Raw genomic sequence first — 26968 nt, 5'->3', positions numbered from 1 at the left:
TGGATATTGGCTGAGTTATTTTCTTGCACTTTCATGGACGGAGCCGAAATCGAGGTACATAAAAACGGGGAAAAAGAAAGAGGCGCTTATGCAGCCATCTTGACCGAACAAGTTGAATAATAAAGCATTAAGTATTGAGCTAAACGATTTCACTTTATTAAGAATCAAGAATTACTTATTTATTTCGGGAGCCGGAAGAGAAAGCCAACTGTGTTTATATTAACAGAGCTTTCAAGCTCTGAAAAAAATGTTCGCGGTGGCCCAACGGTTGGTTGTCCGAACTCCCGATCCCAAAGTCCGGATATAAGCATCGACCGGTTATTAATTTGTATTTACGGGTAAGCACGCACGCTGCCCTCATAAAACCTCCTTTCACTACGAGTATAAATATGTACCGCACTGCATAGAAATGCTGAGGGAGGGGGGGGGGATAGTGGGGTCAGCCTGTGATGGATTATCATATCATCTCTTAGATTTTCTTCCTCAGAGACTAAAGACAAAGAAAAGGAACAAAAGATCAAAGTCTGCACAAGCGAGTTGAAAGACATCAAAGATATGACCAGTGACGTCATGCACGCAGTGAAAGCCAGGAAGAAAAACAATACGGAAGATCCTGTATCTATGAAACTGGTGCTGAAAGAACTTCAGTTAGCTTTAGGAACAGGAACATTTTTAAGCAGTGCGAGCGCAAGTTGAGCTTTTGTTGTCACTAGGTATCAACATAAGAATATTTTTGACGGGTTAGATAATCTCCGAAGGTAACATTGGATCTAAAAGAAGAATACGACGATTTAAGTGGCTCTGTCCAATAGAATTTGTCGAGTAAAATTGATTTATTTGGTATGTGCGTGACTCCCGCAAAGTGTTTGTCTCCGCTCGCCTTTAAGAACGCGGGGAAAAAAGTATGTTCTGCAGGTGTTCCTGAGCGATTGTAAAATCCCTTTATCTAAGAGACTATAATCTCTTGCCTTGTCTCATCTTTTTTTTTTGTTTCAGCTCAGCGAAAGTATAGATAAATATTTGGTTTGATCTGTCTTTAGCATATGAGAAGTAAGATCTGGTTTGACTAAAAGAAAAAGGGAAACAATAAGATTCGAATAAAGGAAACTAAACGAAACAAACACAAAATTTGTGGGCCTGAAGGAAAAACGTGACAAAAACAATAAACTCGAGCACATGGTCCAGACCATAATAAGCAAACTTATCCCAGTACCGCGCGGGTAGGGCAAACTCAACATGACGTAATTGCAATCAACAGGAAGGAAATTAAAATCGAAAGTAAGATGAAGATGAAGCCTTCGCTATTAACGAAGATTTCCGGTTCAAACCTTTGTCCATTATCATGCGCTCGCCAAACACTAGTCCTCCTTGGCAGAATAATCTTTAATCATAGTAGGTATCATCATAGTAGGATTTCTTCTTAAATATTGAACTTACATTTTGTTTCAGATTCAGATTGAACATTTGTTTATTTACGATAGTTTACAGAGTGTTTCGAAAGCCAAATTTATTTTGTTCATGCAATAGTTCCATATTTCTTTTTCGCAGTTAATTTTCAGTTTAAACTAAGATAAAAATTGATGGGCCATCAACATAGTTTTGACATATTTATGGTTTGGTGTTCTGTTTTTTCCGCGTTCCACTTCAAAAACAGGTCAGTCGCGCGTTCGGCACAATTTAGACTACCACTTCGTTACAGAAGAACTTCAAAGCCATGAAACCGGCTTCGAACTGTCTTCGGGTAATTTTTACGGTAGCTTGTAGAGTGTTTCGAAGGCCAAATTTATTCTGTTCATGCAATAGTTCCATATCTTTTTCGCAGCTTAGAGGAAGTTGATTTTCAATTTAAACCAAGATGAAAATTAATGGGTCATTATTTAAGTTTTTATAGAATTCCGGTTTGGTGTTCTGTTTTTCCGCGTTCCACTTAAAAAACAGGTCAATCGCGCGTTCGGCATAATTTAGACCACCACTTCGTTACAGAAGAACTTCAAAGCCATGAAACCGTCTTCGAACTGTCTTCGGGTAAATTTTACGGTAGCTTGTAGAGTGTTTCGAAGGCCAAATTTATTCTGTTCATGCAATAGTTCCGTATCTTTTTCGCAGCTTAGAGGAAGTTAATTTTCATTTTAAACCAAGATGAAAATTAATGAGTCATTATTTAAGTTTTTATAGAATTCCGGTTTGGTGTTCTGTTTTTCCGCGTTCCAGTTAAAAAACAGGTTATCCGCATGATCAAGAAGAGGAAATTTCCGTTGCCTTTACGTTAGTCGCCTGTTTAAACCATTGTCTAGTGTCACAGGGTCGCTTGCTAAACATCTGTCGCCTTCGCTGATACCCTAAATTGATAGTTTAACTGGATTCTTTCTCTGAATAACGAACTGATACTTGCATCGATGGCAGGAGCGTCTAACGAAAAAAATTGCCACGAATCACCTTTTGGTTAGCTGCGCCTTAAAAATCATCCGTTCGATATGCGCTCGACTAAGATAATCGGCAACACATCCGACAAAATGCAAAATTCAGGTGTAAATATTCTTGCCTTAGAGACGTATTCAGCTTTTTACTAATTTCAACTTGTCTCTTTTTGGCGCCACGTTCGATTAATTATGTATTTATTATTTTTATTTGCGAGTTCAGGAACACTTCACGAACCTTCCAGTGGAACACAAATATTGGCCATGGTATACAACAACACTCCAACTGCGAAAGAAATATCTGAATTATCATTTTTTATCAGCAATGCGATTTGCCACCAGGGACATCACAAGGGCGATTATTTTAAACATGAAGCTTTAAAATAGCTAAAACCTGTTGCAATCAGTTTTGCCCTTGTCATTAAAATTATTCTTTATTTCCCCCGAGTTTTAAACGCTAATCGTTTTTGGAAATGCAATATTTTTTAATATGCAATCTATTGGACTGTTGGGGTAAACTAGCTCAAGCAACACGCGCAAATAAAATTAAAACTGCAAAAAAAAAAAAAGAAAAAAATAGAACACCATGTCGGTCAGCCACTGGTTCTGACTACAATGGTAAGTGTCCCTAGATATTCAAAACAATTCAACATCTTGTAATGTTGTTCCTACCTTTTACTGTCGTGGGAATGTAGCCATTATTAACAGATAATTTGGATCAAAAGGATATCTTAAGTTAGTCAGTGGAACTTATGTTTCACCGATCTTTACGCCACAGTTACTCCGAAAAACAGAGACAAGCCAGACATAAAGGACAGTAGATCACCAAGCTTCCGAACTCAGACTTGTTTCGGAACCTTACGGGTATGGTTTTCCTCTGTCCCAGGTACGTGAAGGAAATTCAGTAACTGCATACATAATTTAAAGCATGGAGGTTACATGTGGGCCAAGAAATACTCTGTAATATATATATGCATTTGGGCCACTTATCAGCCTTTAGTGCCTATGTCTGTCCAGTTGTTCGCCTGTCGATTGTTCCACGCACTCAGGCCCCTGGTAAGTAAGCCGTCCTTATTTCTTTCGTTCTTTTCCTTATCATTTAGTCGCTCTGTGTACATGCAAAGGTAAAAGATAACATCACTTGAGCCATGAGACCTACAAGTGGTCGCCTTTGCTGAAGCGAAAATGAGTTTTGCTACTACTCATTTGGAGGGGGGTGGTGGGGTATTTTACTTGGTACAAGACGTTGCAAAGAGTTTATTTCGTGTTTTATTTGCCTAGTTTCCTTTCTGGGTCAGTGATTTTTTTTAAAATTTGATTTGAGAATTTATGCCTATTTCTACGTACTAGTAATCATGTTTTAGTTTGTTTGCTTTTTAATTTTTGTTTCATATTTTTTTTTGTTTTCTAGACGATTTCTTGAAAGATTTACTATGGCCCACTGGAGTCTACGGTGAAAACTGGCCAAAGCGCACCTACCTCATCGCTTCTATAAAAGCCAATGACGGAAAAGACATTTTTAATGAACGCTTCAAAAACAAACACCGTCAACACGCAGAAAAAGTAATGCTTCGCGACCCCCAATTTCTTGATGTGGTGAAAAAGAATCGTGACATCGAAATCACTCTGACTTCAAACTACTCCCCTTGTAGTGACTGTGCGGATAACTTAAAAAAATTTTACGAAAAGTACACGGATAATATAAAAAATTTCACCATCCAGTTTTCATTTATATATCATATAGAAAAATACAAAAATAAAACAGCCCTCCAGAACTTAAGTAAGGCAGGTATCACCTTACGAGCTATGAATGTGGAGTCGTGGCGTGAAGTTGGTCTTGACCTTGCGTTTTATTTGAATGCCACGGAACGTGAAAAAGTAAAGAAAAGAGACAGAATAACAGCAAGGAATCTCAAGAATGTACTTTCTGAGCCGAATCAAGACGGATAAGATTAAGACGAGCCAAATCAAGGCGCTTTTGTAGATGAATTAGATTCGCAATTAAGAAAACTAGGATTTTATGAACAGAGTGAGCATAATTCCTGAAAGACTGCAAAAATGAGAGGAATTTATCTCAATGTAAGGCTTGCAGCAACTGCAAACAATTCAGAGCGAGATGCTGGGATTTATTACGCGTCGCAAGTCCCAAAACCAGCTGATGGTTAACGGCGATTTATTACAGATGAATAGTAAACAAACAGACAGACCAAATTTGACGTAAATTCGACCGAGATTTAACCAGATTCAACCAAGATATGACCATAAAATTGGTATAAAAATACAGCGAATTTCGTAAAGAAGTTATCGACATTTCCACGACCCAGGATGGTAAAGTTGTCGTCGACGTAGAGTTTCAAAATCCTTGGAAACGTCAATAACCTCCTACAGCATGTCAACTTCAAATCCACCGCAGTATTACCTCATGTTAAAGGTCTGTCCGAACAGCCACGCCGCTGCCTACAACAACAAGGCGTCGCACTGTCTTTAAGTCGGAAACTAAACTAAGATCAGAGCTAGTAGGAACGAAAGACGCCGTTGATTGTGAATACAGTAAAGTTTACAGCGACGAGACTGGATAACCAATGCAAGAATAAAGGAGCGCGACCGAGACATCCGACTAGACCGTGCCCAGACCTCCGCCGTTTCAGAGCAAGCCCACAACACAACCGTTTTGAAATGAGGTTAAGTTTATTGAACGTGACCCTCACTGGTACACTCGCAAGGTCAAAGTGGCAATTCACATAAGACGTCACCCTAAAAACATCAACAGGGACATTGGAGTATATAAGAATTCCTGAAGCGTGGATGCCCACGAGGAAAACAAAAAAATAAGCCGCACGACATCGGACTGCCGAGGAAACAACTCAGTGACATCGAGGAACGAAACGCGCCAATCACAGCTGTGAAAAAACCCAACCAATCACAGCGAAGCATCTTGCTTTAAGAAGGCCTTATTTTCACTACTACTCAAGTTGTGTGTATTACTGCAAAGATCGCTTTCATATTCACGTCTTAATTTAGTGTTAACAACTGAATTGAAAACGTAAATGAGCCACTACAAGAGAGTTTAAAGACTGACGTTTTGAGCGTTAGCCCTTCATCGGAGCGATCGACGAGTACGATGCGATTTACGATTGCTAATTTACGTTATCAACGCAGTTGTTAACACTACATTACCTGTTATACTCTCCCACCGATGCAGCACCACAGTTTCTTTAGAAACTTACCCCATTTACTCATTTATCTTCAACTCTCGACAATAAGTGTAGCTTGGAGAAAGTTTCAGTGGTAGCATGTACAACATATTATTGACCTCAGTTAAGTTAAAGTTCTGTACTTCTAAGTCATCTGGCTTTGGTAACACGGTTACATAGTGGTTAAAATAGGTCAAGTTAACTTCGCATAACATAGCAAGATGATAAAAATACCTTAAAATACCATTGTTGTGAGGTTTGGGATTCATTAAGAAGTATACCAGCCGAAAGGCTGCAGAAACTCAATTACAGATGTGCTAGGGTAATTATGCGTTACGGAAACGAGGCTGGACTGACTGAATTAGCTCTACGTCATCTTGGCTTGAGTTTACTAAGCAAACGTAGAATTCATATTAAGGCTGGACAAATGTTTAAGGTCCTCCATGACTTGGCTCTTACGAGGCTTTCGAATACTTTCAGGAACTTGAGCTCGGCCAACAATTATCATCTAAGGATTGCTGATAATAAGTTGGCCGTTCCGTGGTCCAGGACTGAATTTTTAAAGGAAAGTTTCAGCTATAATGGTGCTAAGATCTGGAATTTCTCCCCAAATGAAATACGTAGTTATGAAACTTTGGCTACGTTTGATGAGCTTATTTCGATGTACAGACCAAATGTAATATATCAATTTATTTCTTAGGGTTATATTTATTGCATTAATAGTTTAATTAAGCCATGGACATAAGTGTTTACATATACACATACATATATTTACGCTTATATATGTATGTTGCGATATTGGGAAAAAAAACAGAGAGACTATGCCTTAATCCTTACAAGCCTGTTTCGTGATTGCTTACCTATCGGGGAATTTTATTGTTAAGAATATTCTTACCATCGTTTCTATACTTTGTAAATTTGCATAACTATACTTCAATTGTTACGCAGTGACGTTTTGTTTCTGTGGCGGCATGACGACACGAGTTCATTGAGTTTAGTGAGTGATGATAATTCGGGTCAGCGAATGATGAGTAATTTTTCTTTTTTTTCCCCTGTCGCAACATATATCGCGCTTTATTCCTACGCATCGAGCACTGTAAAACGGAAAAATTAATTACAACAAAAAATCAAAGACTTTTTATACATATATATATATATATATATATATTATTATTATTTTTATTTTTTTCACATATATATATATATATATATTTAAAGTAGTTTTTAACTATTATACTTAGTTCACGCCCCTACTAGAAACCAGCTTTTTATAATGCTGATGATAGGCTAACACGTTAAAATAAAGTTGATCTATATATCTAAAATTTCCTATTTAGTGTTTTTAGAATCTGATGATGAATATCTAAATAAAATAGCCTGACCGAAACAGCTGAGGTTATGAAAGCAGTGATCGGGGTAAATAGCTTTGTTTGAAAAGAAAAAAACAAAACAAAACAAAACAAAACAAAAGGTGATTCCATTCTCAAGGTTATGGGAATGTCACCATTTTGATTGAACGATCAATTTAAGTAGGTTGGAAAAATTGAAATGGGGAGGGTGAAGGGGTGATGGGGTCGGAGGCTTCTTTGAAGGCGGCGAATTTTTAACAGCTGAGTTGAAAAGTTCTTTTAAGAAACTAGAGAAAGTTTTTTAAAAACTTTCTGTAGACCTTGTTCCATCTCAATCCACCACCTCTTTATTTTTCCTCCGCCATAGTTAATTACAATAAAAGTGGACTGCTTTGAGGCTTTGCTGACCAAGAGAAATTGAAAATGATTGTTTTAAAAGAAACTAGGGAAATTAGTTGCTCAAGGAACTATGGGCTATCTAGTACAGATATCAGGGCTTTTTTCATAACATATCTGTCGTTGCTTTTGATGATGATCCTTCTTAGAGGCTTCGCAGTTTTTTAAATCTATTTTAATGTCATTTTTCACGGGCATCTTCTAATTTTGAGATCAAGTCAAGTTGTTAGCGAGGGAAAGTTCCATTATCCCTGAAATGTTCCAATATTCCAAATTGCCGGAAATGACATCATACCATTCCACTTCGAAATATGCTCGGTTTGACCGAGGCTGTCCTGGGTTTCAGAACACGTGTTCCACACAAAATGGCTGCCGTGGTTTATGTTAGCCGTCATTTTAAATCATGCATGTTATATTCTCATCTTTGGAAGTCTTTTGTTTTATTTAAAACGAAACATAAATATAACTCAAGCGTATGCAGACTGAGTTTTTACAGTGGACAGAGATGGTATACTCAGCGACAATTATCAACGACAAAAGTCGGTATCTCAGAGTTAGAGAGTATTACGTCACCTCGAAGATTTGATTACCCCGACAGAAATCGCAGAATCATGATCGTACTACAGAAGAAGAAAGGTGAGCAAGTGCGTCAGCTTCACGAGGAAGACTTGCTAAACTACTTCTCCATGTACGGAGAAATAAGCAACGTGAAATGGGTACGAAGTAAAGAAGAAGATCAAGATACCGGCAAGGGATTTGGGTTCGTGTCATTCAGCAATGTTCCGTCGTTCCAGGAAGCTGTTGCCTCAAAATATCATACAATAAAGGGCAGGCCCGTGCTTGTGTTCCCAGCAACGAAGAGGGCAGACTCGCAGCCTTCAAAGGTGGCTCCTCAAACAGCAGTGGTACCTGATCAGCAGGCGTCAGCATCCGGCAGGATTGCCTCTGACACAGTTCTTAAACTTGATCGGGTGGGGTCTGAAGGGACATCTGAAAAAACTAGCTCCAAGCCCATGGTAGTGCCTGATTTTACTGAATCAGCATCAATGAAGGTAGCACCAGAGTCAGCTGCCACATTTGATCAAAGGGTATCTGCAGCAGTGCCTCAGAGGACAGCTTCTGAGTCAGGGGTGACCCCCAAAGAAACAAGGTATTCTTCTATTAACATAGCTCAACAGGCAATGCTAGGTCAGGAAGCTTCACAAGAAGGGGCTTTAAGCACAGCTCCTGGACCGGTGAAATTTTTGCAAGATCCAGAATCTGGAAAAGTGAGACTTACAGGTAAAGCTTCACTGGCAAGTCCTGAAGACCAGAAACGAAAGATTTTAGTGACACAGCGCAAAGGTTGCAAAGGTAAAATGACAGTGAAATCTGTACATGATTATTTTTCAGTATTTGGCAAAATTGAACAAGTTCAAGAAAACAGTGACCTTGTCTATGTCACATTTGAAGGTGCCAATAGTGTTGAACATGTTATGACGATCACAAACCATAGGATTGATGATATGATGGTGCTAGTGTCTTTAGCATATTCCAATAAACAGAGGAAACAGTTGCGGATTGAGAAAGTGCTCGATGATGTTAAAATGAATCAAAATCCTAGAGACATCAAAATTGCTGAACGAGAAGGACGAAAAATTGTGATCATGACTCCTTCCAGGTTCAAAGAATCCATCAGCAAAGAAATGTTGGAGAAGTATTTTTCCTCATATGGAGAAATTGAAGAGATATTTGTTTTGAAATCCAAAGGTTATGGCTTTGTAATATTTAAAGAGGCATGTGATGCTGAAAAGATCTTGAAGATTCGAAACCACAACATTGGAAATGTTGAGATTTATGTAAAATTGTCACTGGCTTCACGACACATTACTCAAAATGAGCCAAAGAGGATCATTGTAACTAACATTTCTGAAGAAACTTCAGAAAGGGAAATCAGGAAACACTTTGGACAATTTGGAAAAGTGGTAGAAGTTGTGTTTGCAAATGCTCCAGATGGTGGAAAAAGGCCAGATTCTTGCATAGTTGTCTTCGATTCCATTGATGGTGGAGTTGAATCTGTTGTTGATGAATCCCATCAGATCCCTACTCAAAAAGATGCACTTGTTGTCAAACTTTCAGAAGACAAAGAGACACTTGTAGCTGAACCGCCAAAACTCTATGTGAGTAATGTTCCTGAGAGTATGACACTAGAAATGGTGCGATCTTACTTTGAAAAGTTTGGATTGATACAGCACCTTGGTTTTACAAGTTACAAGTCTGAGAAAGTAATAACTAACTTGAATGGTATTTCACTGGCATTTTGTGACGAGTCAGTCCTTGAAAAGACTTTGCAGAAAACTTTTCATAAAATAAATAGATTTAAGGTGAAGGTTATTAGAGCGCCCCTGATGTTATCTCCTTCTGACTGCCTTGGTTTAAGAATTCTGCTGACAAGCTTACCATCAGGTACTGATGAACATGTTGTTAAAGACTATCTTCATCAACACTCCTGCAGAGTGAAAACTGTGAAATTAATTTCACCAACAGTTTGTTTTGCTGATTTGTGGAATTTGCGAGACGTGGACAGGCTTGTGGAAGTGGCATCCAAGCAACAGCATGTCATCGGTGGAAGTCCAGTTTCACTTCGTCGCTTCTACTGGGTCAAGAAACAGGACGAAAGACTTTAATTCATCGGCTGAAAAGTGAGAGGGACTGATGGAGACCTAAGTTAGAGGTTATTTTTCCCATGTTAGTCAATTAACCCTTTCACTCCCATAAGTGACCAAGACAGAATTTCTCCTTACAATATCAATACAATATCAAGCAGGCAAGTGATGAGAATAGAGAAGAAAATCAATTATGGGATTAGTAGTTGATCCAATACCAAATTCTCTGAACTAACATCATAAGAATTGTATGGCAGATAGTAAGGAGAATTACCAATTAGATCTTGGTAGTGAAAGGGTCAATCATCAATATGACATTTACAAACTTTTAGCCCTTTAACTCCCAGAAGTGATTAACATAAAACCTCTCCCTACAATATCCATACATTCTTCAGCAAACAGGTAATGAGAATATTCAAACTTATCAGGTAGAAGCTGCTATCTTGATCTAGCACCAAGTTCTCATATCTAACTTATAAGGAAATTTGTAGCAGCTACAGGGGAGAATTAACAATCAGATCTTGGGAGTTAAAGGGTTAACTTACAAAATAAGAATTTGTGAAAATTATTTTCAACCCCTAAACTCAGGATATGACTGGTCTCCTTTCTGGCCACCAAAAAATTTCCTTGAAAATTAGTTAAGAGAAATTTGGTGTACAATACCCTAAGCTGTAACCCAACTTACTTGCCATGGCAGTAAGAAAAGCATTTGTGCATCCACTTTAATCAGAAAATATTACAAAAGGATCTCAGTATGAGGGCCATAAATTATGGCATAAGTACCAGTAGGTCTTGAAAAAGTCCTATGGCTCTGCAAATGGCCCTATGAGAAGAAACATGTTCAAAAGGAAGAAATAGAAAGATGGGCCATCATATGATAAAATGCTTATTTTGATGAGACATGAAATGCTTTTATTTTTTTCCAAAAATTTTGTAACTCCATGTGTCTAAGGGGTAAAAGCCAGGTTTTTGTCTGCAGAGGGTGGGTGGGAGGGTGGTGGCTTTTGATTTTCAGTGCCATCTGTTGATTCTTAAATATTTTGGTGCTTAACCCTTTAACTCCCATCAGTGACTAAGACAGAATTTCTCCTTACAATATCAATAAAATACCAACCAGATAAGTTATGAGAATAAAGAAAAATATCAATTTGGGAATAATTATTTGATCCAATACTACATTTTCTGAACTAACATTATAAGAATCGTGTGGTTGACAGTAAGGAGAATTATAAATTTGATCTGGGAGTTAAAGGGTTAAATAATTGTTTCTTGGGAATGTTGCTTGATATAAAAAATGGTTAGCCCTTTGATCCCCAAGGGTGACAAGCTTCTAATTTCTCCTACAATATATTCCCTGAATCACACACCATAAGCTTATGAGAATAAAGGAATTGATCACCAACGAAAGAAGCTCTTGATTGTTAAATAAATTCTCTTTGTCTGCATCTTGGGAAATGTATAGAGAACAGTATGGAGAATTTGTAGACTGATACTAGGATGTAAAGGGTGAAACTTGTGAGCAAAGGACTTGAGCTTATATTATAGTGGTGTATACTGATCGATAGTTTGTCATGCTGTAAGTGAGCTCAGGGTTTGAGAAGATGAATTTTGAACTGAAATTTCAGTTGTAATCTTAATTTTTTGGCCCTTGTTAAAACTCAAGATTTGATATATACCTAATGTTATTTATGAGTTTTGTATCCTTTCTCTTGGGCAATTGTAACCTCCACAAAACGTAAATAAACAGCAATGCTTGTGTTTTATTTAGGGTAAAACAAATAGCGAAGTATAAAAGCACAGGGGGACTGGGTTCATTCTTTAAACTTTCCCTTGATGCAATGCAATACGAAGGAAATAAAATGGCGGTTGTAGTACGGTTCTCTAGGACCGGATTTCGATGCCCACTCTTCGTTCAAACGCCGAGGCTTTTTTCTGCCACTAGTCTATATTTACCCAGAAACAGTAGGTTTCTATCCTATGCCACAAGGAATCTTTCTCCTGAACACCAGAAAAGGAAAATCATGGTCGTTGGCCTGAGAGAAGGTACGGTGGAAACTGATGCTGAGACTTTAGAACTTTACTTTAAATCGTACGGCAAGATAGAGCACGCCAAAGTAGTCCGCGATCAACTAAGTGGAAAATCAAAAGGCTATGGGTTCGTGACATTTGACAGTCCAAAGGTTGCGGAGAAAGTTTTGTCCTCTACCAACCATCGTATCGACGGCAAGGACGTGAAAGTGCTCCTAGCAGTGAGATCTCTGAAAAAATCCCGCGAATTGCCAATTACGAAAGATATTCAATCAGAAGAACTGCAAGAAAGGAAAATATATGTATCTGCGCTCGAAACTGGCGATTACAGAACAACCGAGCAAGACTTGAAGGATTACTTTTCAACCTTTGGAGAAGTTGAAGATGCAATGATTGTTTTCCCGAAAAGTTATGGATTTGTAACATTCAAAAATCCAGAAACTGTCAAAGATGTCTTGTCGAACCCTTTGCATGTGATAAAAGGGTGGAAGATATATGTGGCAAGACCTTTTAAGATTAAAGACAAAACTGAGATTGCAAGGAAGAGAAAAAGGACAATCAATGTCTATGATGTTTTCCCTGAAATATCTGATAATGACCTCATCAAGCATTTTTCAATTTTTGGGGAGGTGGAGCAGGTTCTTGGAAGGGATTCTGACAGCAACCAAAGCAGTCAATGCATGGTTGTGTTTAAGAGAGAAGATGCAGCTAAAATGGCTCTGAAGCAACAACTGCAGGTGATTGCATCTCGATTTAAAATCTATGTGAAACCACTGTCTGACAGTAGGGAATCAAACAAAGTACTTTTACGTGGTGCTCCCGCAGATATCACCCTAGAAGCGTTGCAGCTTTATTTTGAACAGTTTGGAGACATTGTTCGAATGGACCTGACGTCAGATCATCATCGACCCACCCATGCTGATATCCATGGTGTGAAATATCGAATTAACACAGATTGGCCCACTGTTGAATTTACTGATGTAGGTGCTGTGGAGAAAGTTTTATTGCATGATCATGTGATCTGTGGCCAGAATGTCGATTTAAGGAGAGTTGATGAAAGGGCTTTGTCAACTGGTGCATTTAAACGGGAGACAGAGCGAAGCATGATGATTCTCATTGATGATCTAGATCGAAACTCTAGCAAGGAAGCTATCATTGATTATTTCACTAGTCAGTCCCTTATGGTCCAATCTGTGGTTTTCAGGATGGAGAGCAATGATTCTATGTCTTGTGTGGTGGGGTTTTGGAATTTGGATGATGTTGACGAAGTTGTCAATCAAGCATCTAAACAAGATGGTATTTTATTCATCAGTGGTAAGCCAGCATATGTAAGACGCCTTCACTGGGAGAGTACACAAGAAAACATGGAAAATGATAGACAAGGAGACTTGTTGAATAATTATTAGAGCAACTTTCCATTAAAACTTTAAACCACAAGTGATCAGCCACTGATTTCTCCTTACAATATCACCCCAGAATCACACACTTTTAGTCAATGCTAAAGGAAATTTACAGAAAAGTGTATTGAGAATATTTATACTGATGTTATGGTGTAAAGGGTTGTCAGTAGTAATGCGAAATATACAACCATGCTCTGTGATGCTTTAGAAAATGACGATAAAGAGAAAGATTGGCAACCTAAGTAGCTTTGATTGTTAAACAAATTCTCTTAGTCAGTGCTAAAGGGTGTTGAGAATATTGATACTGATGTTATGGTGTGAAAGGGTTGAGTCAATACTTAAAATGCGTCATTATGCTCTACAATTGCTTTGGAAAATGAGAATAAAGATGAAATTGGCAACCTGCTTGTGAAAGTAAATTTTTTACCAATAAACGTCTCCATATTAAACAATAAAGCACATGTATTCTGCTGTCTTTCTATTTTCTCTCTTTTTCCATTAATTCCCATTCAACAAAATCTCACTTGAAACTTAGTCTGGATTCATTAAATAGTTTATCATGGTAATAATAATGTTGATGGTTAAGACTTGTAACATGATTGTAGTAATTCTTTGGGTGTGGTACTGTGGAGAACAGTTTTTTTTTTCTGCAAGGGTCTCTATATTTTCCAATGTGAAGTCAAGGGAAAAACACAGCTAAGATTATCCCAAGGAAAGAAACATAAAGTGTGATTTTCTCCTCACAGTATTTATACATTGTCAAGCAGGGAAGTGATGAGAAGTGAGACAAACATCAGATGAAATAGTTGATTAATTTAGCTTCACTCTCTAATTTATCAGACTGTGGACAGAACTGAGCCTGAAATTTGGAAATAAGAACATGAAAGTATCTGCTTAATGTTGTTAGGGGTGCAATTGCAACAAACCCCAGATAGAATACCAGATTCTCCTTGAAGATTGCCTTGTATTGCCTTGTGCAACTTAGGAGAAGTACATGTTTTATCAACAGTTACTTCCATGCTCTGCTTAATGGGTAACTCAAATAAAAAATGTTAAAACTAAGATTACATTTAAATAACATTTAAAACAAATTTTTTTTTAATTGCTGGACTTAAAATTAGAATTAAACCCTTAACCCTGTACTCCCTAACATCAGTACAGATATTCTCCATACGACTCTCTAGACATTTCATAGGGTTCTGATAAGGAGAATTTGTTCAACAATCAAGAGCTTCTTTAGTTGGTGATCATCTCCTTTATTCTCATGACCTTAATGTTTGATTCAAGACTGATATTGTAAGGAGAAATTAGATGCTGATCACTTTTTGGGGTTAAATGGTTAACAACCATGAGTTCTGATTTCTTAAAAGGAAAATGAAGCTTACAATTTACATTTAATACTTAAACCTTCAACTCCCAGATGAAATTTTTCATTCTCCTTACTGTCAACCATGCAATTCTTATAATGTTAGCTCAGAGAATTTAGTATTGAATCCACTAATTATCCCCAAATTGATATTCTTCTTTATTCTCATCACTTAGCTAGTTGATATTGTATTGATATTGTGAGGAGAAATTCTGTCTTGGTCACCCATGGGAGTTTAAGTGTTAAAATCAATAAAGAAAAGAAATTACAATGGGATGAATAAATTAATCCCTTGTAGTGTCGCAAAAGGAGAACAATACATTTCAGAGATTATTAAAACATGATTAAAAGACAGCTTTTATTTGGTGTGGTGAATTCTCCTTTGATCCTTACACTTCCAAGCGTGATTGACATGTAACTTCTCCCTATAATATTCATTCATCATCCAGCAAACAGGTAATGAGAAGACTCAATCTTATCAGGTACAAGTGGCTAATCTTGATCTAACACCATATTCTCATAACTTATTTACTAGGAATTGTCTAGCAGCTAAAGGGGAGAATTAACAATCAGCTCTTGAGGGTTTAAGGGTTAATGAAGCTGTGGCCAGTCTTCCAAATTCTCTCATTTGTCAACAATGTGGCTTATTGCTGCACTGAAACTTCTCTATCAACATGCACCACCCAGCAAATGTGCAATTTTTATAAGGTAAAACTAATTAAAAACACAGTAAGCAGTAAAATGTTAAAAATGCTTTAAATTTTCATTGCGGTTAATAACAATGCCAAAACTTCACAAGGACTTAGTAACCTTAGGACCAATTAATTTGTATTATTGAGACAAAGAAAATTCTTAGAATGGTTGAGGCAGGTTAAGTCAGTACTCAAACCAAGTGGGCCATCTAGCAGGTCCTTATACTACTCCCCCCTGGATGGGATGCCCTCCATCACAAGGTTACCCCCCCCCCTTAAATTTCATTAGGCTTCCCTGAAAATTTGCCTGTACTCATTTATACTCCTGGTTGGAGAGAGTACAGTGTTTTGCCCAGGAACACAACACTCTGACCTGACCAGATCTCCAAGCTGCATCTCTGGACTTGGAGTCAAGGGCACTAACCAATAGGTCCCCACATCTCACTAAGGATGGTGGGCCATGAAATTTTGCCTCACAATCTTCTGGTCTGACCAGTTATCTTAATTGCCTATGGACCTTTGAGGTCAATTCTAGCAAAAACAACATCCATATAAAATGCTCCTTATAATTTATGGTAATTTAAAAACTCATCTACTTTGTAATTTAAAATTCTTCCGGTTTGCGCCATTCAGGTTGTTCAGCCTGTGTTACAGTGTCATCTGCTGTAGATTCAACAGCTTCTAATGCTTCCTTTGTGTCCAGATGAACCCGCCTCAGGCGATTTATAAGATCTTCATCATCCTCAATTGCTGGCTTGAAATCACATCCTCTGTAGCCTTTTGAATCTTTGCAGAATTTTATGAACCTGTTGAAAGTATAGAGAAACACTCTCTATTGAGTAACAAAGAAGCCACACAGTTTTGAAAATGAACAAACCATAATCTTTTAACCCCTAAGAGTGATTGGCATCTAACATCTCCTTACAATATCACCCCTGAATCAAACATGGAGGTCATGAGAATAAAAGAATGATCATTAACTAACAAAGCTCTTGATTGTTAAACAAATTCTCCTTGTCAGCACCTCAGGAAGCATATAGAGAACAGTATGGAGAAGACTTATACTAACAGTGGGGTGTAATAGGTTCAGCTCAGGAGATCTTAGAGCAAATTCTCCCAACTGATGAAAATAACATCCATTGTAAACTACTTTTGAGGAGTTGGAGTTACATTCTACACAATATCCCCAGCAATTAAAATCAAATCAAACTGTTTAAATATTATGGAACCTTGAAGCTATGTTCACTTGTCTAGTAGTGTACAAAAACTGAAATAGCTCTATTGTTTTAAAACCCTTAAACTCCCATGAGTGACCAAGACATAATTTCTCATTACAATATCTGAACAATCAGAACCAACAAGTGTTGAGAATAAAGAAAAATATCAATAACGAGATAAGTACTTGATATAACACCAAATTCTCCAAAGTATCATAAAAACAATAAAATGACAGACAATAAGGAGGATTATTAGTGAGATCTTGGGAGTGAAAGGGTAACTGAATGATTTCCAGTAATAAAAAACATTCTGCCTTAGATTATCATAACACTCTTGTAAAGAAGTCTATTGATTACCTATTCCAGTGTCGGTCTTTGCTGAGGACATGAGGATTTCCGACCACAATCAGTAAAGCTTGGGCTCTTGTGATTGCAACATTAAACCGCTACAAAAGGGTTAAAAAGAAACATCTTTTGATTACTATAAGGAACTTTCTTGCTAAGAATTAAACAGGGACAGCTGGTGCTATTAAATCATTTTAAAATGCAGTTTTATTTTTTCCTTTAAGAGTAAACAAACCTTTGGATTCTTCAAGAAACCCAGTTTGAACTGTGCATCAAGCTGAAGATATTCCTGGCTGCTCCGCACAGTGGATATGATTATCACTCTCCTTTCTTGTCCTTGGAATTCTTCAACAGAACCAACCTTCACATCTGTGATGTTAGCCTTGTCAAGCAAAGTCCTTATTTTTTGAACCTAAAATCAAGTAACATGCAGATGTTAATTTGTATCATCTTAAAATTTGAACTCATTCACTTGTCTATCATAATCATTTTTTCACACATTTTCACAGTCGCAACCAAAGACAGGGTGATTGTTTCAAATTTAAAGTATCTAGGAGCCATCTCAGTCTACAACTTTTTCACTTGATTAGGAGTCATTTTTCAATTTGCATTATGTACAGTTACATGATATTGATTACATGTGTTTTCATTATTTTCCTGATCAAGTATTAACATTTTGTCATGACCTATAAAATGCTTTCTGTTGAGTGCCACGCTTTAGTTCCAAAAAATGTAAAGAAAATTTTAAAAATTATCTTCTGTCTGGTTCTCTTACAACAGCTTAAAACTTAAATTTAAGCTCTCTGCTGCCTGAAGAACTGTGCATACAACTTATGTACAATATTTTGTTACACTGATAGGTGATGGGAACAGAGTAAGGAAGCTTCAGCTTTAGGGAATTTCCTTGTTAAAACCTTACTTCTAAATCAGTCACTTAACCCAATATGCTCTTATACCAGTCTGCATATCGTAATTCCACTTCTCTATACATATACATTTATCTTGGTGCTGACAAGGAGAAATTATTTAATGATCAAGATCTTCTTTAGTCAGTGATCATTTCCTTTCCTCTCAAAACCTTACAGACTGATTCCCCATAGATGGTGTGAGGAGAAATTAGATCCTAATCACCCTTAGGCGTAAAAGGATTGATGTTCACACATATTAAGGAAAGATAAAGCAGAGATGACTTTGAATTAGGTATAAAACTATTTAAAATTGGATTTTAGGTGTAGTTAGAGTAAACTAAAGATTATTCATACCTGTTTTCTGTAGGGTGAAATGACGCCAATCTCTGAGGTAAGCACTTTGATTCCTCTGGTATCCTTCAAGTCTTTGACATACTGCACAACTACAGCTGCCTCCTCAGGGTTGAAGAATGATGGGCTTTTTTCCTCCCGCATATCTCGTCCCCGGATTCCTTCAAAAACAATTGGAAATCCCTTGCAAGGAAGACGACTCCAGTTGCACAAAGATTCTCTTGTTAGCTTGTCTGCACAGGATTCTAGTTCATCATCATAAAACATCTCATTTGGTAGCTGTGGAAATGAATGTGTCATGAAAAAATAGATCAGTTCTATATTAGCAGACAGTAAAGTTCATAACTAGGAGATATTAATTTTTTCCTCTGTAATACATATATCTTATTAGATGTTTTAGTGTGTAGTATTGCTGAGTATTTTTACAAGTTGTGCCATATTTTGACAAGCCCATAAGGCAAGTCAAAGTACAAACAACGAGTAAAAATACTCTGCAATACTACACACCAAAATGTCTAATAAGTTGTTTAAATTAATATTCAACTGCTCTTTTTTTCAGCTAAGTCTTTCTGCTCATTTCTCATAAAGTGGGAAAAGCAAGGTGGATAGAGAAGCAGAGCATGCGCAGCCGACTGGTTAAACAGGTTTTTTTTACAGTAAATAATCAACTGTCCAAATAACAATACATTATTGCAGGATGTTTGTTCTCTATTTGTGTGTCATTTGTACTCTTACTTTGTGCAGTTGGATAATAAAGTTGTAATACTGAAGAAGTAAGAAGTAACAGGACTAAAATTAAACATTTCTGCAGAAAATTGGGTCAGTCTCCTTTGCAAACCTTATAAGCTAAGATAATCATAATTATGGCAAAAAGGGTCAGGTTCAAGTTGTTTGAAGAATAAATAACCCTATCCACTGGGTGAATCTCTATCTGATGGATAGTGCAGTAAGTTCTTTTTAACACTTTTTTTGAAACACAACTGGGCCCAGCCGTGGTTCCATTACTCATTGAAAGTATACTTGAACATGTACACTACACATGTGCAAACTGTTGAACTCATAAAATTTTTGAACCCACCACCAACAGAGAAATGCATGCAGGAATGGAAATGGCCAAAATTTGTCAAAATCATCAAATCCACAAGGCTGATCGTGATTTGGCTAGATGAATTTTGACTAAAATTTGATAAAATCATCAATTCTGCCAAGCTGATTTTGCTTTGACGAATTTGACTAAAAATTTGCCAAAATTATCAAATCCATGAAAATTTACTCTTTTTCATAAAATTTTGTCAAATCTGCCATTGCATGCATTTCTGGACATAAGTGGAGATACCTCCAAGATAGATGGATGTGATCTGTAGTTCTTCAATAACTTTGTGATAATCAGTGGGTTGTAGTCTCCTAATTCATCCTCTTCATCTTGTGGTATTCGTCCATAGAAAGGCAACTTTGTCATCATCCATTCCAAAAGAGATATACCTAGACCATACTGAAAAAATTCATTTCAATTAATCAAATGCGAAATAGTGAAAACATTATAAATGAATCCTGCACTATCTCAGTCTGCAAGTTCTCATGATTTATTCTACCTTAATGGCTACTGGAGATCGAAGGACTGGACCAAGCTGTTGAGGGTCTCCTGTTAGGACTAGCTGTCCCCCTCCTGGAGTTTCTGTGCTAAACATTCCTGCCAGGGGCACCAAGCATTCAGGCTGCAGGGAGTGGCCTGCTTCATCAATGAACACATGGGTAAAATGATGGTTGGGAACCTCAGCAGAAACTAACCTTAAAAGAAAAAACAAACAAACAATCTTCAAGAGAGGAAAATCAACTGTAATCGTAGTATTGATTTGGAATTTTAATGAGTGAATGATATTCCCTGTGTCACTTGTATTTCATGTGGTTTTTAAAATGATTTTAAGTTGAGTGAGGAATGACAGAAGTTTGGCAACCACGTTTGAAGGTTAAAATTGTGTTGTTGTCACAATGAACTGGCTCTGTTTCACATTTGATGGCACCTGATGCACAGTATTCTTGAAATTCTGTCACTATTGGAAATAAGGAAGGTTGCCTGCAACAACTCTGTTATTTTATAGTCAAAACCCTGTCACCAAACTGTCAATGCACCTCAATCAACCAATAATCATTGTAATAGTGATCATAACAACCTTCCTGCTGTAATCAGAGTGCACACCACAAGACGCTTGTCCATGATCTCCTCTTTACATGGGAAAAAGAAATCCCCTCCTGAAGTAAGACAGCAAACATCCTGCAAATAAGAGGTGTAATTACCACTAACCTTTAACACCCTAACATCAGTATGCATCTTCCCCATACTATTATCTATACATTTCCTAAGGTGCTGATAAGGAGAATTTGTTTAACAATCTAAAGCTTGGGGTTGTAGTCTCCTTTGCAGCCTTAAAGTTTCATCTCTCCACAAAGAAGTCTTTTCAAGCTGGTGATCATTTCCTTTATTCTCATGACCTTAATGTTTGATTCAGGGGTGATAATGTAAGGAGAAATTAGATGCTAATAGTCGCTCTTAATTTTTGCCTGAGCGTGGTTTATATACCTTACCTTAATATCTTTTGGCAGTGATAGAAGTGACCTTCCAAAGGCATTCAGCCGAATGGCCTTTGACCTTGGGATAACTGTGTGCTCCATAACCCTCTGTAAGAGCAGATCTGCTGCACTGTTGGATGGAGCACAGGCAAGAACGCAGCTCTCGGGAAACAACTTCAATACCTAAAAATGTATCAAACATCTATATTCAGACTTGATTTATAAACAAATGTCAATTATTGGTATCATATATAGCTGCATTAAATATTATCATCAGTGAACTGAAGAGTGATTTAATACCAATAGACAAAGAGATAGATTTCATACCAAGGAAATTTTGGCCAGCATATTACATATTTCAATTTATCAATGACCCTTAAAGCCAGAAATCACCCAAGTCAAATTAGTACACCTGGGCTGCCTGTGACCAAACCTGTTTGATGGCTTCTACTATTGTCACAGTCTTTCCAGTTCCTGGAGGTCCAAAAACCAAATATGGAACTGGTCTTGATGTCCCAGCAACAATGTTCCTCACAGCCTGTTCCTGTTCTTTGTTTTTTTGAAGCTTTCCATCAAAAAATCTAGAAGCATAAAAATATGTACTAACTACATGAGTGACCAAGACAGAATTTTTCCTTACAATGTAAATTAACCAGATATTAAGTGATGAGAAAAAAGAATAACATCAATTTGGGGATAATTAGTTGATCCAATACCAAATTCTCTGAATTAATATTATAAGAATTGTATGGTTGATAGTAAGGAGAATTACAAATTTGATTTGGGAGTTAAAGGGTCAAAGGCAGAATTGGAAACAAGATGAGAGGTTTAAATTTTAATTCCCAAAAGAGGTCACCAAGCTCAAGGGGGGTCAACTGTGTCAAACAGATGGTACTCACCAGATCATCATGTCAACTGCCATGCCGTTTTTTACCAAAAAAAGGCTAACAAAGGGGGGGGGGGGGGTGTCATGGGCACCCCCCTTATGCCTTACTAAGTCCTCAATCTTTAAGAGAACACTCACCTAAAATCTAGCTCACTTCCTTTCAAGAGGGGATCTAAATGTGTGCCAACTGCTAAATTTAAAGAAGCAACTGGTGTTCTTTCTTCAATCATTTGGAGACTAATTTCTAGAGCTCTATGCATCAGTTTTAAAGGTGTCCTGTTAAATGTGAATCGTACATTCACTTTCATTCCCTTGATGTATCTCTTATGGAATCTAAAATGAAAGGAAAACTTAATAAGTTCAGCAGACAGAGGTAAAAATCTGCATTCAGTGATCAGATAACCATTAATTGATCTCTTCATCTATAAACTAGTAAGTTGGTAAGTCAGTGGATTAAGTGAGTCTTTCAGTAAGTCAGCTAATAGGCAAGTCAGTGGATCAGTCATTCACTTCGTCAGTAGGTCTGTGAGTAAGTCTGCCAGTTGATAGGTAAGTCAGTATGTCAGTCATTTACTTCATCAGTAGGTCAGTCACGGAGTCAGCAAGTATGCAAGTCAGTCAGCCAGTTGATAAGTGAGTCAATAAGTCAGTCATAAACTCAGTCAGTAAGTCAGTCACTGAGTCAGTAAGTCTGTGAGTCGATCAGCCAGTTGAAAGCTGAGGCAGTAAGTCTGTGAGTCAGTCAGCTGGTTGATAGCTGAGTCAGTAAGTCAGTCAGTTACTCATTCAGTTGGCCAGTTGATGATTCAGCCAGTAAGTTGGCAAGAGATTGGAAGAGTGAGTGAGTGAGTTAATGGATGAGTCAGTCTGTTGGTTGGTTAGCCAGTCATCAAGTAACTCTGTCAGTCAGTTTAACTTTTAAAATGATCTGTTGCTCCATTTTCCTGCCTAGTATTTGCTAATCATAGCTGCGGCTGTACACATATTTGAACAGTTATTTGAAATAACAACTTACTTGGGAGAAAACTTTAAATGCACATCATTTAAGCCCAAGATGTGAACAAATCCTTGATACTCTTCTTTTTCTGGCTGCCCTTTGCTGTCTTTGATCCTCACCAAGATCTGGTCACCCCTTACAACTGATGGTCGATTCTCTGCAAGTCCAGGTACCTGAGAAAAAAAAAACACCATCAACACAAAATAATCACTGCCTGTGGTCTATATTGCCTAAGTTTAACTTAGTCTAAGTCATATTGTGTTATGATGTTTTATCAAAATTCTGTAACACTACATGTATAATTAGTAATTATTATAGCGGTTCAGTAGTCTGGTGGTCAGTGCACTGGGCTCCGAGTCAGATGACCCGGGTTCTAGTCCTGGCCGGGGCAAGGCGTTGTGCACTTGAGACATATGGGGAAAAAAAAAATGCGAGCTCTGCTTTTAGGCTTGGCTAAATCTATATATAACTACCTTTAGGACAAGAAACCCTCCTTGAGTTGATGGGTTAAGAAATACATCCTCCATGTCATAGTGACGAATGTCAACTTCCATTTGAAGTTCTTCAATGTAAAGAAGTGAAGCAAACTTTTGAGAATATTCTCGCATTTGTGGTCCAACTTCAAGCTCCAAGAGGTTTGATAATTCTTCTCCAGGTTTGCCTTGATTTAATCCCAGACGCAATTGAAAGGGGATGTGGTAGTCTTTGAGAGGAGTGGCAAACCGCAGTTTATTGTCAGGTCTGTGTTGAAAATGAAGATCATGATAGATTTATTTAATGTTAGTACTGGATTTTATCGTGATCAATTCTGTGATTGGTGGATTTAGCTGAATGGACTTTGTATGATTGGCTGCTTCAACCGTCTGATTACACTGTACAGAATGATTAGTGAAAAGAAAGCTAGTAATACACCAATCACATTTGAGGAAATTGTAATGTTTATAATAAGTACTCTAATAGGACACTGTTGGCATCATGCTTGTTATTAGACAGTTTACATGTAATAGGACAGTCCGTGTGTCTAATTCATGCTTGAGTGACTGGATGGTAGAGAATCATCGATTGTGTCCTGTTCAAAAGATTAGTGGTTATAACCCAGTAATAGAGAGTTCGGCAGAAGGGTTTTAAAGAAGCTCAAATTTCCTTACAGTTTTTTTCTTACAATTTGTTTATTTTTTTTCAAAATTATTTACTAACTTTGCATTGTCCAATTCTGTCTGTTGTCACAATTGTCTTACTAGTGTTTAACAAATGAGGCTCTGAACTTGCAATGGTACAATTTTTTTATATCACTCATTAAATGAAAACATTATTTGCACCTCTGCACAAGTTTCTTTGCTTGTGGGAAAGTACTGTATGAGGCCTTGAGCAACGCAAGCCATTAAAAGGTCTACCAAAGGGCCAAGCACTGAGAATGAGTGCCTGACCCCCAATAAGCCTCTCCCTGATTTGTCCAGCTGCGCTATAAATTGGTCATTTTATAGTTGGGTACCTAGTTGCCAAGCCTTTGATTTGGAGTGAGGCTCAGGTTGACCATGTTGTGATAGAGATCAGTATCTAGTAAGCATGATAAAAAAAAAGTAATTTACATTTGAAATGCAGCAAGGTTTGTATCATAACAAGGTCACACTTAGCTTCACCCCTGTTCAAAGGCTTGGCAACTAAGTGTGCAACTGTAAAATGGACTATTCTGATAATTTTTTCTTTTTGCCACCATACCGTGGGGGAGGTATTCCACCTATGATTTGAACTTTGGGATCCACTACTCTTGCTACAGCCTTGGGATGCCGATACTTGTGCACAGGAAGGATGCTCTTGACATCCTCATTAGTTCCTTGTCCAGTTAAGAACCGTGCTATGTGATATGTTTGAGGTGTATCCCCTTCCTCTTCAAATTCAAACACAATCAGCTGCTTAAATTCTCCTAAACGGCTTGGTTTAAAAAGTGCTGATATCTTGTAAGATTTCCCAGCAGGTAGTTTGATGACTTTATTGACTTTTCCAGCAACTGTGACACTGTGTTTATCTGAGAGCATAAAATCACTCACAGATTCCAAGGCGACAAATCGCTTCAGTTTAATGGCATTGGTTCCCGCATTGTTCACAGTAATTTCTGTGATTTGCGCACTATCTGTCAAATGCATTTGGCCAAAGTCTATCACACCGTGTTCCCTGTCCAAATCGGAACAAACTCTTACTCCATTCTTGTCTTGGACGAATGATTCTCTGTATAGAGAACAATATGAAGAAACTCTCAGATTGTTGAGCCTTCCATTCTAAAAAACTGATGAACATGTATTTTCTCCCTTTAATATCCATACATTATCCAGCAAACAGGTGATGGGAATACTCAAGCTTATCAGGTGGAAATTTTTTATCTTGATCTAACACCAAATTCCTTCAACTAATTTACAGGGAAACATGTAGCAGCTAGAGGGGAGAATTAACAGGGTTTAATGAGTGTTACTTATGTACAGCATTAAACGTGAGTGTATTTTGTCTGTTCAGTAATAGATCACAGATAATGTCAAAGTAGCATCAGAAAAAAATAAATGGTCATTGATTTTCATACCATACCATGAATGACCAAGACAGAATTTCTCTTTACTATATCTATGCAAAATCATGCAGACAAGTAATGAGAATTGAGAAAAATATCAATTATGGGATTATTAATTGATCCGATACCAGATTCTCCAAACTAACATATGAGAATCAATTGGCAGACAGAAAGGAGAATTACTAATGAGATCTTGGGAGTTAGAGGGTTAACTGTGTAGACCCATAGTGGTATAGAATTGATTTATGGTAAAAAAAAAAAAAAACCAAAATGCTGCCAATGGTGACATCATCTATGTGTCTGTCCTTGAATAGAGCATGATGGCCAACCAATCTAAATACAGATTATAATTCTGCATTTCACGTAAAACACTTCTACTACTCAGGACTACTCTCACTCAGAGCTCACAATCAAGAGGTAACATCAGCAACCTGACTTACTTGTGTTTAAGAAATAACTTTTTTAACTCCATCACAGGATCATCGTCATCATGTTCTGTCAGCTTTTCCTTCTCTGTTTCATCAACATCCTTCTCATGATCTTCTCCCTTAGCTTTGGACGCATTTTTTTGCTTGCGCTGTACAAAAGATTGGTCAACAGCCAGGACCAGACGTCGGCCCTTGCGTTCAAAGTATAACAATGTGTCAGAACCATCTTTACTCTTGACTAATTTCTTCATCCGTTTCAGCTGAAATAGAATGGTGGAGAAAGACACTGTAGGCGACGAACGATCCAATGTTTTCTTGAACTGATCATAGTACACTTGTCTGAGCTCCAGTTTTGTTGATGGCCTGAGACGCTCTGTTGACAAGAACTTCCAAAACTGTTTTGTGACATTCTTTTTATATTCATTTCCTGCTTGAGGCATTTTTGTTTAATAATTCCTGTTCAAGATAAAAAAAAGGGTTTAGAGAGAGACCCAGTTTAAAATCTTTCAACCCCTAAGACTGACTAACATCTAATTTCTCTTTATCATATCACCCCTGAATCAAACATTATGGTCACAATAATAAAGGAGTAATAAAGTAGTGCAGATCTCGGCAAGATTTTCGCACAACTCCATCATCAATTATACATACATTTCTAGCAAAGGAAACTATGGCAAAAACAATAAATTGCCTTTGGGACTATGGCTTTGTTTTGGAATATTCTGAGACTATTCGGAATCTTTTTAGGCCGGCATATATATCCGGTTTACTTGAGATCCATCCATCATCTGATTCAAAGTCGGATAAAAAAAATATATATTTATATATCCATCTCGTCTGTTAGATTGATTGGAGTAAACTGCACATATCAAGGTTCTGATTCGCATATATATAGAAAACATATAGCTTTGTGAAAATAATATGCTTAGAGCACTATGCGGAAGTATAATAACACAGAAAAGAACATTACCTTGAACAAGGCTTTCCCTACCTTTTAGAGTGATCGATAAAATCCGAATTCCAATTTTTAAAGACGATTAAATTCGTAGGCGATTAATTCGATCGCTTTCTCATAAACGTTGAAACATTATAAATAGAATAAATAAATATAGAAAATTTTCTTTTTGAGAAAATTTACAAAGAGGAAATCAAGATTGGCTGAATTAAATTGCGTTTATAGAATTTTCAGGAAAACAACTGGCGGGCGCCATATTGAATTCC

General features: G+C 37.4%; 4 protein-coding genes across 5 annotated transcripts; 3 read left to right on the top strand and 1 right to left on the bottom strand.

Annotated features, from left to right (window-relative positions):
- The first annotated feature begins 1289 nt into the window (after positions 1–1289).
- LOC131794974 (DNA dC->dU-editing enzyme APOBEC-3C-like) lies at positions 1290–4425 on the top strand. The gene is made up of 3 exons (XM_059100631.2): positions 1290–1392; positions 3196–3303; positions 3829–4425. Exons 1-3 carry the CDS (start codon positions 1290–1292, stop codon positions 4365–4367), a joined length of 750 nt encoding a protein of 249 aa, XP_058956614.1. The 3' UTR covers positions 4368–4425.
- Positions 4426–7721: 3296 nt separating this feature from the next.
- Positions 7722–10967, top strand: LOC131794975 (uncharacterized). The gene has a single exon (XM_059112536.2). It carries the CDS (start codon positions 7722–7724, stop codon positions 10020–10022), a length of 2301 nt encoding a protein of 766 aa, XP_058968519.2. The 3' UTR covers positions 10023–10967.
- Positions 10968–11835: 868 nt separating this feature from the next.
- Positions 11836–13435, top strand: LOC131794976 (uncharacterized). The gene has a single exon (XM_059112537.2). It carries the CDS (start codon positions 11840–11842, stop codon positions 13433–13435), a length of 1596 nt encoding a protein of 531 aa, XP_058968520.2. The 5' UTR covers positions 11836–11839.
- On the bottom strand, positions 13315–26964 carry LOC131783551 (putative helicase MOV-10). 2 transcript variants are annotated; one of them, XM_059100320.2, is made up of 15 exons: positions 26718–26964; positions 25760–26203; positions 24479–24985; positions 23233–23500; positions 22778–22932; positions 21901–22095; positions 21310–21457; positions 20892–21059; positions 20480–20580; positions 19901–20096; positions 19645–19800; positions 18312–18587; positions 17285–17461; positions 17062–17150; positions 13315–16293 (listed from the first exon to the last, which is right to left on the bottom strand). In XM_059100320.2, the coding sequence occupies exons 2-15, from the start codon at positions 26185–26187 to the stop codon at positions 16092–16094; spliced, it is 3066 nt and encodes a 1021-aa protein (XP_058956303.2). In that variant the 5' UTR covers positions 26188–26203; positions 26718–26964; the 3' UTR covers positions 13315–16091. The 2 variants fall into 2 exon arrangements, with proteins under 2 accessions (XP_058956303.2, XP_058956296.2); XM_059100313.2 differs by having other exon boundaries at positions 26739–26964.
- Positions 26965–26968: the final 4 nt, after the last annotated feature.

This window comes from Pocillopora verrucosa, chromosome 11, assembly GCF_036669915.1.
Source record: "Pocillopora verrucosa isolate sample1 chromosome 11, ASM3666991v2, whole genome shotgun sequence".
NCBI classification, from domain to species: Eukaryota; Metazoa; Cnidaria; class Anthozoa; order Scleractinia; family Pocilloporidae; genus Pocillopora; species Pocillopora verrucosa.
Note: the sequence above shows the minus strand (reverse complement) of the source record. Positions and strands in the feature narration are given on the sequence as shown.